The sequence below is a fragment of the Neomonachus schauinslandi genome, chromosome 7, assembly GCF_002201575.2.
Source record: "Neomonachus schauinslandi chromosome 7, ASM220157v2, whole genome shotgun sequence".
Lineage (NCBI taxonomy): Eukaryota > Metazoa > Chordata > Mammalia > Carnivora > Phocidae > Neomonachus > Neomonachus schauinslandi.
Window position 1 is genome coordinate 54,059,512 of NC_058409.1, and position 13,036 is coordinate 54,072,547.

The window sequence follows — 13,036 nt, forward strand, 5'->3', positions numbered from 1 at the left end:
GAGGGTGGTAGGGAGGTTTCAGGTGTTTACATGGTGGATGCTGCAAAGCTGGGGCAGACGGAGGAGGTCCCTGAAAGCCAAAGAGTTCAGCCGGCGACAGATTGGGGAGGAGCCCTCATGGAGTGCACCTTGACCCCCAGCAGCCTGGCCCTGGTGAGCCCCTACCACACCCACTGGGCCAGGGACCCCTTAGACCTTGTGGCACTTGCAGAGCAGGTGCAGAAGGCTGATGAATTAATCTGAGCAAATGCCACCAACAAACTGACGGTTTGCTCATAGCTGAGCAAATCCAACATTTACTAGAATAAGCCAGGAAGGTTTTGGAAGATGCTCACAAAGATGCTGACTTGCACCACATAGCTTGTAATATAGTAAAAATAAAAAAACAAAAAACCTGGCAACATTTACTACCTTTATAAAGGGGAGAGTGGTCAGCAGTATTTTTCTATTATTTCTCCAAAAGAATGGTGGACAGGTTGTCCACATGAATTCCTTGGTGCTTACAAGCTACAGCATGACTTGTCCTGGACTCTGTATGAGGATATTGAGAAGCACTATGCTAAAATCAACGTAGTGGACAAGTTGCTAAGCCAGCCAGCGGCCCTGCCTCCAAACACTGAACCCACCTTCCAGGGACTGACTCACCGAGAGTGGACTCCGATAAATGGTTCTCATGGCAAGGACCTGTCACCTCCTTGTTGCCCTCATTCTCTGCCTTGATGGGAGGTGTCATGAGAATTGAGGTATTGTGGGTGAATCATGAACTTCTTGAAAAGAGACCCTGTGTGGGGCACCTGGATGGCTCAGTCAGTTAAGCAGTTAAGTGTCTGCCTTTGGCTCAGGTTATGATTCTGGGGTCCTGCGATCAAGCCCTAAGTGGTAGTCAGGCTCCCTGCTCAGCCAGGAGTCTGCTTCTCCCTCTGCCCCTCCCCCTACTCATGCGCTCTTGAGAACTCTCTCTCACCTCTCCTCTCTCTCAAATAAAATCTTTAAAAAAATTATAAGTTCTATGAAGAATATTAGCTTGTCAGAACAGGGATGAAAGTTTTGTTACCTTCAGGAAAATAGTATCACAGTATTATTTTCTGTGTTAAAAGAATTGTTTAAAATAGGATTATCCATGTGATTTTTTTTTCTTTCTTAGAATTCCTTTATCTTATGAATAAGCACATGGTTCACTTTACAAAATATTTAGTCTAAGATTCAAGGTATTTTAAATTTCTTTGTAGGACTTTAAAATGGTGGTATTTCATTTCTTGAGAGTTATGTTTATACTTTACACAGATCTATAAAAAAGGATAAATTGTACTCTCACTTTATTTTTATTATAACCCTTCAAAGAAAAGTGTGCAATACAAAAGATTAGTGTGTATTAAGACATCTCATTTATCTTAGCTATATTTCTATCACATTTTTATTAATATTTGTGAAAGAAGACAGCTTAACACTAATTAGCTTAAGTAATTAATCCAAATACTTTTGTGCTATTAATACAATTTTTTTTCAAAAAAACAATTATTTAATGGAAACATGAAGATGGGACCACTTTCTATTATTTTTTAAGGAACTGAAATTTTTGTCTCATATTTTTGTTTTCTCTTTTCCTACTTTTCATATTTTATAACTCATTATCTAAATTTATGAAGACATAATATTTTAGAAATAGGTTAAAATAGGATCTTACACAGCCTTTGGCCAAAGTGGTAACTTGACTTGAAATAATTAGATTGTTTGAAGTTAGATTTAGGGGCGCCTGGGTGGCTCAGTCGTTAAGCATCTGCTTTCTGCTCAGGTCATGATCCCAGGGTCCTGGGATCAAGCCCCGCATCGGGCTCCCTGCTTGCCGGGAAGCCTGCTTCTCCCTCTCCCACTCCCCCTGCTTGTATTCCTTCTCTCGCTGTCTCTCTCTCTGTCAAATAAATAATAAAATCTTTAAAAAAAATAAAGTTAGATTTAATATTTATTAGCATGCCAGTTTTAGGCCTAATATTATCATATGCTATGGCAAATTCAGAATTGTAGAGCTGTGGGTCTTGATTGTGTGATTTACATATCTGAATTCTTTATAAAATTAAGTTCAGTAAAGTGCTGATTTAATGTATTGAAAAGTTAAGAGCATCATATTTAATTGTTCCTATCTTGCCTCAGATTTATTTTTATTGTGTTTTCAACTTTAGAGTAAATATGAAATTATTTTCATTTAGATGATTCATTTAATTGAATGTTATTTAGTAATATTTAATGATTTAAAATAAAATTGCAAGTGTTTAATTGATCTTTTAGCCAATAAATATGGTTTCCTTACTTTTCTACTCTTCTACCACCTCTGATTCTCTTTTATTCTCTTTCCCCAGAATTCTATCCACATTCTTTTCTGTTTTATCTAATGTACCCAACTCATCTACTTTTTATTATGATTTTGCTTTGGGGTATTTTTAGGAAATAAAGCAAAACTGCAAAGGACAAGCACCTATGATCTTACCTACTTAGAGCGTCAAAATACAGGGAACCACCTGGGACGACATATTTGTGACACATGTAACTGGCCAAAAACTAGATCCAGAATATGTAATCCAGAAGATATAAATGACTCCTATGTATTAGTAAGAAAAAGACAAATAGCTAGTAGAAATTTGACCAAATGACTTTAAATGTCACTTTACATAAAAGGAAATCCAAATGACCAGGAAACGTGAACACATTCTCAGCCATTTTAGTAATAGGGAAATGAAAAAACCACAAAGAGGTATCATTACATCCCTACCAGATTAACAAAAATGAAAAGATCCAATGTTATTAAATTTTGGTGATGACGTGGAGCAATGTGAAGTCTGAAGACAATCACTTTGGAAAACAGTTTGCTTTTCTTCGGTAAATTTAAAGATGTGTACATTTAGCAACCCATCAATTGCACTCCTAAATAAACACCTTTGCTGGTTATCTTCCATTTGCTCTCCAGATTTACTCTTGACCCTTGACCCTGCTTTATGTCCAGTAAGGGGCTATGGCAATGGGGGAACCACTACAGATTTCAGGGAGAAAAGAAGATGAAGTTGGGTATTTATTCCCACATGTACCTTATTATATGATCATCTAGAGCTGGTTAGGTCCCTTGACGAAAGGTCACAAGTTTTTTATACTGTGTTCTCTCCTATCTCTTCAGTTTTGTTTTGTTTTTTTTTTAAGCTTTATTTATTTAATCTCTGCACCCAACGTCGGGCTCCAACTTATGACTCTGAGATCAGGAGTCACACACTCTTCCAACTGAGCCAGCCAGGTGCCCCCTCTCTTCAGGTTCTGATGATCCTTTCCTTCCCTCACCCCTTCAGCCTAGGGGTGGCAACAGAGTCTTGCTCTTACTAGTTTTGGGGTGCTACAGCATCTTTTGTGTTTCCCCACACCTTTGTAAATGGTCCTTTTTAAAAATTCATCACAAAATATAATTTTTTTTCCTTCCAGAGCCCTGATATAATGTCTTAGAAGTATGTACATGTTCCTTAAGAAGTATGTACAACAATGCTCTTATCAGCACTGTAATAGCAAAAAAAGGGAAAATAAATATTAATTTAATTCTACCGTTGTATATTCATGTATATTCAAGCAAGAGAATTCTATACAGTGGTAAAAATGGAGGAAATAGTTAATCAGAAAGTAGTGGGAAACTCGACTGCATAATTTGTGGTAGTGGGGGACACTTTCCCCTGAAAAAAAAAAAAAAGAAAGAAAATAGAGGAATATCTACTGGGTAGCTCAGTGGGTTGAGCGTCTGGCTTCAGCTCAGGTCATGATCTCAGGGTCCTGGGATGGAGCCCCATGTCTTGCTCCCTGCTCAGCATCTTGCTCCCTGCTCAGTGGGGAGTCTGCTTGTCCTCCCTCTGCCCCTCCCCCCACTCATGCCCTCTCGCGCGCGCGCTCTCTCTCTCTCAAATAAAATCTTAAAAAAAAAGGAAAGTAGATGAATATCACGAACAATCTGGAGTAAAGTAAGTCATAGATGGCAAGTCAGCATGCCATCAGCATGAATACATTTATATAAAGTTCAAAACAGTTAAAACCATTGTTTTAAGGATTTATCTGTATGAAATAAGATTATTAAGAAAAGCAAGTATGTTATTGTCCTGAAAGAATAATGATTTCCTCTGTGAGAGATAGGGAAATGTGATTGGGGAATGGTACATAGAGCTGCTGGGATGCTGACAGTGTTCTGTTTCTTGGGTGGTTGACTGCATAAAGGTTTACCATAGAACTATTCTTTAAACTGTACATATATATTTTATATACTCTTGTACATATGTGACCAAAATCATAATAAAAAGCCAGTACACAAAATTCCTGAAAATTTAACAATCTGCTCTTGCAAGCCAATACAAGCTAGCGTCCACATATCATGATTGGCATTCAAGGCCAATCAAGTCACACTGCATAGCTTATAGTTTCCCGAATAGACCAAGCTATTTCTTCCTTCTGGTATGCTGCTTAGTTGCTCCCTCTGTCCAGAATGTGCTTCCTGGACATACGCTCTCTTTTCCCACCATACACAACTATTCATCTTTCAACTCAGCCCAGGGGCCACCTTCAGGAGAGGGTCCCTGCCCTCTGGAAAAACTGATCAGTCACTCCTTTGTGCTCCTATTTCTCTATGAGGACAATGAAACATTGCGTTATAAAGGTTTTATTACTATGGCCTTTTGGGGTGGCTTGGAAGTTTTTGGAAGAAGGCTCCAAAACATACTATTTAACCTAAGGCTAAAAAAATGCTTTTTGAGGAAATATTCCATTTTGAAAACTGTACTTGGTGCCTAGTGCTGATTTTCTTTTAAGTAATATTCCATTTTGAAAAGTAGTGCTAAATTTGAACATACCTGGTGCTGGTAAGATTTTAGTGAACTTCACAGAACAATGGTGTTTATTTCCCGGAGCAAAAACTGTCCTTTTGTTGTATAATTAAGGGATAATCACTTTTGCTTTGTAATACAAAGCAAAACATTTGGATTAACAGTTGTTCAAGAAAAAAAAATGTTATTATGGTGAGTATTAGAAACATAATTCTATTTATTAAGCAAACCGTAATATTGAACTGTTCTTACAAATGTGAGGTAATCTATGACAGTCTTTTCTTCTTTTCTGTTAATAACAGTCTTATTTCCTCATTATTGCTCAGAGAGACAGAAGAAAATTCAGAGGCAAATAGTGTTAACCCTTTACTTCTAACCCCAGTTTCTTAAGTTTATTATGATTTCAAACTCAGAATACATTCATATACATAGAAATACATACATTATATGTGTGTATATACATAGATATACATACATTATATATGTGTGTATACACACACAACCTATGCCAAACCCTTGTCTATTATTGAATTCTGTCTACCCTTGTAGGACCTCTTGAAAATGCCCACTTCTGGGCACCTGGGTGGCTCAGATGGTTAAGCATCTGCCTTCGGCTCAGGTCATGATCCCAGGGCCCTGGGATCAAGTCCTGCATTGGGCTCCCTGCTCAGCGGGGAGCCTGCTTCTCCATCTGCCTCTCTCTCTCTCTGTCTCTTATGAATAAATAAAATCTTTAAAAGAAAAAAAAGAAAATGCCCACTTCTTTTCATTCCTTTTGTCAAGTCCTCATCAGTTGCCTAATCTCATCCAACACATTTCTCAGCTTTCATTAGTTTATTTCTCTTTAAACCATCTTGTGCATTTTTATAGATAATGCTCTCCTAATATTCTTAGGCGCGCGCGCATGTGTGTGTGTGTGTGTGTGTATAAAAGGGTGAGTCAGTTCTGGGGTCAAATCTAGTTCCATTTTATGAGGACTTAATTTTTTTTTCCACTCCTAGAACGTGCTAAACTTCTTCTTTGACCTCTGAAACCATCCACAGGTGTGAGATGTGCCATGGTTTTACTTTGTAATGCATCAAACCCCCTGTGCTTGGGTGCGGTGGATTCAGGACAGAGATCCTGGTTGTCCTTCAGTATTCTACTTTTCTTTAATATTGTTAGAATTTTAGCTAGGCACATAGTTGCCTAGAATCCTGTATTTAATCAATTTTGTATTTCATAAACCACTAAGAAGAAAATAATACCTAAGATGGGTAGTCCAATAGGTTATGACTAGGTTAAAATGGGATACCAAGGGGGAGCCTGGGTGTCTCAGTCTGTTAAGCATCTGACTTTTGGTTTTGGTTGCGGTCATGATCTCAGGGTCCTGAGATCTATTCCCACTTGGGTCTCACGCTTATTGGGGAGCCTGCTTAAGATTGTCTCCCTCTTCCTCACCCCTCCCGCACTCATGCTCTCTCTCTCTCTCTCTGAAACAAATCTTAAAAAAATAAAATGGGATACCAAAGTTTACACCTTCAGAGAAGAAATTGAGGGTCTTACTTTATTCAAAAGAAAATTCTGGAAGCCCATTTAGAAATGATTTAATACTGAAGTTCTCATAGTGGTGGTTATAAATCCAGCCTGGACATTTCTCAAAGTTGTACTAAGAACTAAAGTGTGAGCCGGGCGTTTTCTCAGAGCGCTCTCCTTCAGGTAAAACCGAATCCGAGGACCGCGCAGGCCACACCCGCAGGTGGTCCCTCCCAGGCGGCCGAGCCGGGCGGGGCAGGAGCACCGGGGCAAGCTACCCAGACACCGCAAGGAAAAGACAGCCGCCCGGCCGTGCCTGCCGGCTCTCTGCGGGCGGCGAACTAGGGCGCACATGGACCCCGCCCCGAGCATCCCGGGTCACCGGGGGGCCGCGAGGGAGCTGCTGCAAGGGGCGGCCGCGGCCGTGAAGGGCCTTCGGGCAGACCTGAGGGGTGCGGCAGCCCGGCCCTGGATCCCGAAGCCGGAGAGGCCTCGAGAGGAGGCGGCGGAGGCGGCGGCGGCGGGACACGAGATCCATGAGTTCCAGGAGGCGGGTTGCAGACTGCGCGGTCGCGGCGCCGGTGGGCGGGGTGGGTCCGGGCCGGGCGGTGGGGGCTCGTGTGGAAAGTGCCGCCGGACCGCCTCAGGACCCCGCGGGGCCGGGGCGCCCACCCTCCGCCACCGCGTCACCTGTGGGCTGGTTTGCCACTTGGCAACACCCCTCCCCAAGTTTTGACTCCGGCTGTTTTATTTCAGGTGAAACCTATATACCGTGGTTGGAAGGAAAGAGCTATTCTTTGAATTTAAGGAAGAGGGTTTTTGAAGAAATGATTAAGCCCTACTGCAAATAAGGAAGAGAGTTTCATGTGGTGTTACCTCCTATATCCTGACTCACGCAGTGACTTACTGTGTGACTTTAAATCACTTAATCTTTCTGTGCTTAGGTTTCTAAAGCATGGCGTGAGTCTTCTGTGCCTCTTTGAGAATAAACTTATAGCATAAACTGAGGCACATTGTTGAAGAGTCTTCAAAAGTTGAGAATGATTTCAAGGCTGTTAACAGAGCACTAGTCCCTTAATAATGTTCAATTAGTTCATCCATCCGTCGGTTCGTTCATCTAGAAATATTCTCAAGAGTTGACGATTTACTAGACATATTTTAGATGCGACTTATGCAGTGGGAGCATGACAGTCCACGTTCTGATTTGGGGAGAGGGTTGAAAGACGCTAAAATAAGTGAGCGAATAAGTGAGGAAGATCTTTCAAGGCAGTGGTAATTCCTGCGGAGGCCACATAGCCTAACTCCAGCTTATGAAGTTTTTCTCCTGTGTTTTCTTCTAGAAGGTTTATAGGTTTATGTTTTACATTTACATCTATGATTTATTTTGAATTAATTTTTATATAAGGTATGAGGTTTACATCAAGGTTCAAATTTTTTCACTTGGGCATCTATCTGTTTCAACCAAAATTTTGTTTTCCATTTGTTGATGCCAGTATATAGAAATATGATTGATTTTTATGTGTTGACTTCGTATCCCACAACTTTGCTAACCTCATTTATTAGTTCTAGAGCTGCTTTGTACATTCCTTTGGATTTTATATGGAGATAATCAAATTGCTTGCAACTAGACAGAGACAGTTCGACTTCTTGCCAATCTGTATGCCGTTTAATTTACTTTTACTGCTGTACTGAACTGGCTAACACATCCACACAGTGTTTTAAAGAGCGAGAGTGGACATTTCTGTTTCTTCCTGAGCAAAAAAAGCATTGGAACTTTCATGATTAAGTATGATGTTGGCTGTCAGTTTTTTGTACATGTTCTTTATCAGGTTGAGGAAGTTCCCTTCTATTCCCATGTTGCTGAGAACGTTTTTGTTTTTGTTTTTAGTCATAGATGGATGTTGAATTTTTTTTTTTTTTTAAAGATTTTATTTATTTATTTGAGAGAGCGAGAATGAGAGAGAGTACATGAGAGGGGGGAGGGTCAGAGAGAGAAGCAGGCTCCTCGCCGAGCAGGGAGCCCGATGTGGGACTCGATCCCGGGACTCCAGGATCATGACCTGAGCTGAAGGCAGTCGCTTAACCAACTGAGCCACCCAGGCGCCCGGATGTTGAATTTTTTAAAATGCTAAAGTGTTATCATAGTTTTTCTTCTTTAGACTACTTGTATGATAGATTACATTGCTTGGTTTTCAAATAATGAACTAGTCTTGTGTTCTCAGGATAAACCTCACTTGGTGTGTTACACTTTTTTTTTTTTAAAGATTTTATTTATTTATTTGACAGAGAGAGACACAGTGAGAGAGGGAACACAAGCAGGGGGAGTGGGAGAGGGAGAAGCAGGCTTCCCCTGGAGCAGGGAGCCCGATGTGGGGCTCGATCCCAGGACCCCGGGATCACGACCTGAGCCGAAGGCAGACGCTCAACGACTGAGCCACCCAGGTGCCCCGACTGAGCCACCCAGGCGCCCCTGTGTGTTACACTTTTTATGTGTCACTGGGTTTGATTTGATAATGCTTATTCAAGGAGTTTTGAATCTATGTCGATGAGGGATATTGGTTTATAGTTTTATATTCTCACAATGTCTTTGGTTTTAGAATGAAGGAAATGCTGATCTCATAAGATGAGTTGGGAAGTTTTTCCTCTTGTGGTTTATGAGAGAGATGGTATAGATTTGGTATTATTCTTTAACTGTTGGGTAGAATTCACTAGTGAAAGTATCTGGGCATGAGCATTTCTTTCTTTTTAATGCACATCTGAATGCTTTTTAAGGGCATGAAGATTTCTTTTTAGAATATTTTAAATTACAAATACCATTCCTTTAATAGTTATAGTATTATTAGGTTATCTATGTAATCTTGAATAAATTTGAATAGTTTGTGGTTTTCAAGAAATTATTTCATTTCATCAAAGTTGTTGAATTTATGTGCATGGAGTTGTTCATAATATGCCTTCATTATCCTTGTATTGTCTGTTGGGACTGTAGTGCTATGTCCTCTGTCATTCCTTATATTGGTAATTTGTGTCTTCTTTCTCTCTCTCTCGTTTTCTTTTTTTGTCAGTTTTGCTAGAAGTTTACTGATTTTATTGGTATGTTCAAAGAACCAGCTTTTGTTTTCATTGATTTTTTTCTGTTATTTATCTCTTTTCAATTTCACTGATTACTGCTTTTACTTTTGGTATTTTTCTCCTTTCTGCTTGATTTAGGTTTATTTTCCTTTTTGGTTTTTACTTTCTTTTTTTAGGATTTATTTATTTATTTTAGAGAGAGAGAGCGCATGTATGTGGGCAGGGGGTGGGGGCAGAGAGAGAGGAGAGAGAATCTCAAGCAGACTCCCCGCTGAGCACAGAGCCCAGCATAGGGCTCCATCCTAGTAACCTGTCATCCTGACCTGAGCCAAAATCAAAAGTCAGCCATTAAACTGACTGAGCCACCCAGGTGCCCAAGGTTTTTACTTTCTTAGGGTAGGGGCTTAGATTACTGATTTGAGACTTTCTTTTCTAATAATTTAATGCTATGAATTCCTCTCTTAGCTTTGCTTTAGCTGCATCCCACACATTTTGGTATATTTTATTTTTATTTTCATTCAGTTCAAAGTATTTTCTTTTTTTTTTTTTTTTTTTTTAAAGATTTTATTTATTTATTTGAGAGAGAGAACACATGAGAGGGGGGAGGGTCGGAGGGAGAAGCAGACCCCCTGCAGAGCAGGGAGCCCGATGCGGGACTCGATCCAGGGACTCCAGGATCATGACCTGAGCCGAAGGCAGTCGCTTAACCAACTGAGCCACCCAGGCGCCCAGTTCAAAGTATTTTCTAATTTCTCTTGGGTTTTCCTCTTTGATACATGGTTCGTGTGTGTGTATATATATTTATGTTGGAAGTTTTGATAGTGCTGGCATAATACTTTCCCTCTTGGCTATATTATTCTGGAGGTGGATAGTGGCTTCCCAACCCTTCCATTCATCCATCTAACGAATATTTATTGAACACCTACTAACACTCAACACTGGAGTTATTTCAGCGTCCTCTTTGTGTTCTGGTGAAGGAAACAGATAGTGAGCAAGTAAGCAAATATATATGTATTGCAAAGTCAAGTAATATCAAGTGATACGAAGAAAAAAAATGAAGTAGGGTACAGGGGCAGAGAACAACAGGAGAAAGGGGATTGGGTGGTCAGATACGATTTTTTAGAAGTGGTACCAGTTGAGCAGAGACCTGAATGAAATGCAAGAGGGAGCTGGGCCTTGTTTTTCTTTTTCTTTTCTTTCTTTTTTTTTTTTTTTTAGACTTTATTTATTTGAGAGAGAGCGATCACAAGCAGGGAGGAGGGGCAGAGAGAGAAGCAGGCTCTCTGCTGAGCAGAGAGCCTGATGTGGCACTCCATTCCAGGACCCTGGGATCTTGACCTGAGCCAAAGGCAGATGCTCAGCTGACTGAGCCACCCAGGCGCCCAGGGCCTTGTTTTTCTACGTCAGCATGGTCTCCTCCTCTTCTGGTCCTTTTACTTCATACTTGCCCAGCTCCTGAAGGCATTTGAGTTTTTGGCCCCTAAAAGTTTAAGTGAATGTTACAACTCTGTGTAACCTGTTGTTTTGGGCTGAACATTTATATTGATCTTAAACATTAAAAAAAAAAAAAGACGTATAGTAAAGTACTCTAAATATTATTTAGTCAATTTGAAAATTGATACATTTATTATTTGTCTAGATCATTTTTTTAACTCTGTCACTTACTAGCTAGAAGGTAGACAGTGGTATGTTGGTAAATGTTTGATTACCAGCTCTCCGGGGGGGGCGGAATGAGTTCTGATTTGTAGTATTTTCCAGGTTCCTTTGTGTAATACTTTCACCATGACTGATTTAAAGCTACAGTGTCATTGAACACAGAGTTGGGAAGAGCTACAGCCAGTTCTTATTAGTCTGTACAAACTGGCTTCTTCACACTGCCAAAGGTAGTTTTATAATCTCCATTTTACATTTGAATGTAAACATTCAGAATTGTTACAAGATAACTCAGTAAATTGTGGGCAAGTCTGCAAACATTTTGAAGCCTAAGGATTCTGATGCAATTGGCTTGGGTTGAAGAACCTGGCATCAATTTTTTTTTTAAGGGATTCAGTTGATTTTATTGTGAAGCCAGAGCTAAGAACCATTGATTTAGTGGATTAAGAATCTTGTATGGTGCTTCCCAGTTGTCTTAGAAGCTCCTTCAAAATTACTTTTTCTTATAGATGTGGTAGGGACAAGATATTTGACTTCAGGGAAGGAATAGAATCCATGTGTCATATTTCAGGACACCACAAGGTCTTGATTTACCGTGAGACGTACCCAGGAGGGAAAAGACCAGGAACTAGAACTATACTCCCATTGGATTAATATAGAGGGACAAAGAGCTGGGGTCAGGGCTGTGTGGGAATGAGGAGAGAGTTGAAAGAAGTCCAGTCTAACTGACAGAATGCATTAGCTAAAGCATCTGACAATGGGCAGTTTGAATCTCCACTGCAGTAGTAGACTCTCATGCTGACACCCTGGACACTTGCTGTGATTGAAAGCTTGGGGTTTGGATTCAGGCTGCCTGGAATAGTTCTATTATTTATGATCTTTAAGACATGAGCAAGTGGTTTAGCTTTTCTAAGTCTCATTTTCCTCATCTGTAAGATGGGGGTGATAATGTCTACTCCATCAGGTTGTTAATTTCATAAAAGCCCCAGCGTGCTCCAATACTTAGAGATGAAGCAGAAGAGGAAGAGCCAATAAAAGAGACTGGAAAGCAACAGGTAGTCCATCAGAAGCCTGAAGAAGAATGTTACAAGGAAAGTATGGCCCTCTGTCAAATCTGCCAAGAGTTTAATGCACACAAAGAAAAGCGATGACTGGGTTTTTTGGCAAGATGGAGTGATCCTGATAAGCGCAGATTCAGTGAAGTGATGGGAATGAGGTCTGATTAGCACGGAGGTGAGATGAAACTGTGAGGTTTCATCATTTCAGGAGAGACAGCAATTATAAAACACTTATAAGAGTTTTGGGGGAAACAGTAGGTTGAGAAATGGAGTGGCATTTGGAAAGGGTGTGAAGTTAAGAGAGTTTTTTTCCACTGGAGTATTATAGTGTCTCTGTATATGTTGAAGGGGATGGTCCTCTGGAGAGAGATTAAATGATGCAGAGGAAAATGTGACAATTTACAGGAGATTGATACATGAAATAATTGAAAAGATGAGAAGGGTGGGATCCAGTGCCCAAGTGGAGGAGTTGGCCTTGGGTAGGTGTGGGGATGCTTCATTGACTATAATAATAGTAAAAGCAGAAGAGTGTGGGTATGAAAGTAGGTAGGTAGGTTGGAAGACTTAGTGGTTGGAAAATAAGGGAGTTACTATCTGATTGCTTATGTTTTCTGTATGCAATATTATCAATTGAGATTTGGATGTTGGTGATCATGGAAACTAAATTAGGTACATTAGTAGATTGGGATATTTGAAAAGAAAGGAAAAGTCATGGAATTGAAGAATGGAAGGCTATGGAAATGAAGTAGGATTCCTGTGATGAGATCGTACTTGAGATTAGTGGGTAAGAATTTAGGAGTATGGAGGTGCCTGGGTGGTTCAGTTGGTTAAGTGTCCGACTCTTGATTTTGGCTCAGGTCATGATCTCAGGGTCATGGGATTGAGCCCTGCATCAGGCTCTGCGCT

At 40.3% G+C, this 13,036-nt stretch overlaps 1 protein-coding gene and 1 pseudogene across 1 annotated transcript in view; both read left to right on the forward strand.

The window, feature by feature from the left end:
- LOC110589585 lies at positions 1-814 on the forward strand (annotated as a pseudogene).
- A 5,888-nt stretch (positions 815-6,702) lies between these two features.
- The window catches only part of ANKDD1B (ankyrin repeat and death domain containing 1B), a 67,374-nt gene continuing 61,040 nt past the window's right edge, over positions 6,703-13,036 (forward strand). The window contains exon 1 of the mRNA XM_021697693.1: positions 6,703-6,886. Coding sequence (XP_021553368.1) covers positions 6,703-6,886 — 184 coding nt within the window. The remainder of the gene's footprint in view (positions 6,887-13,036) is intronic.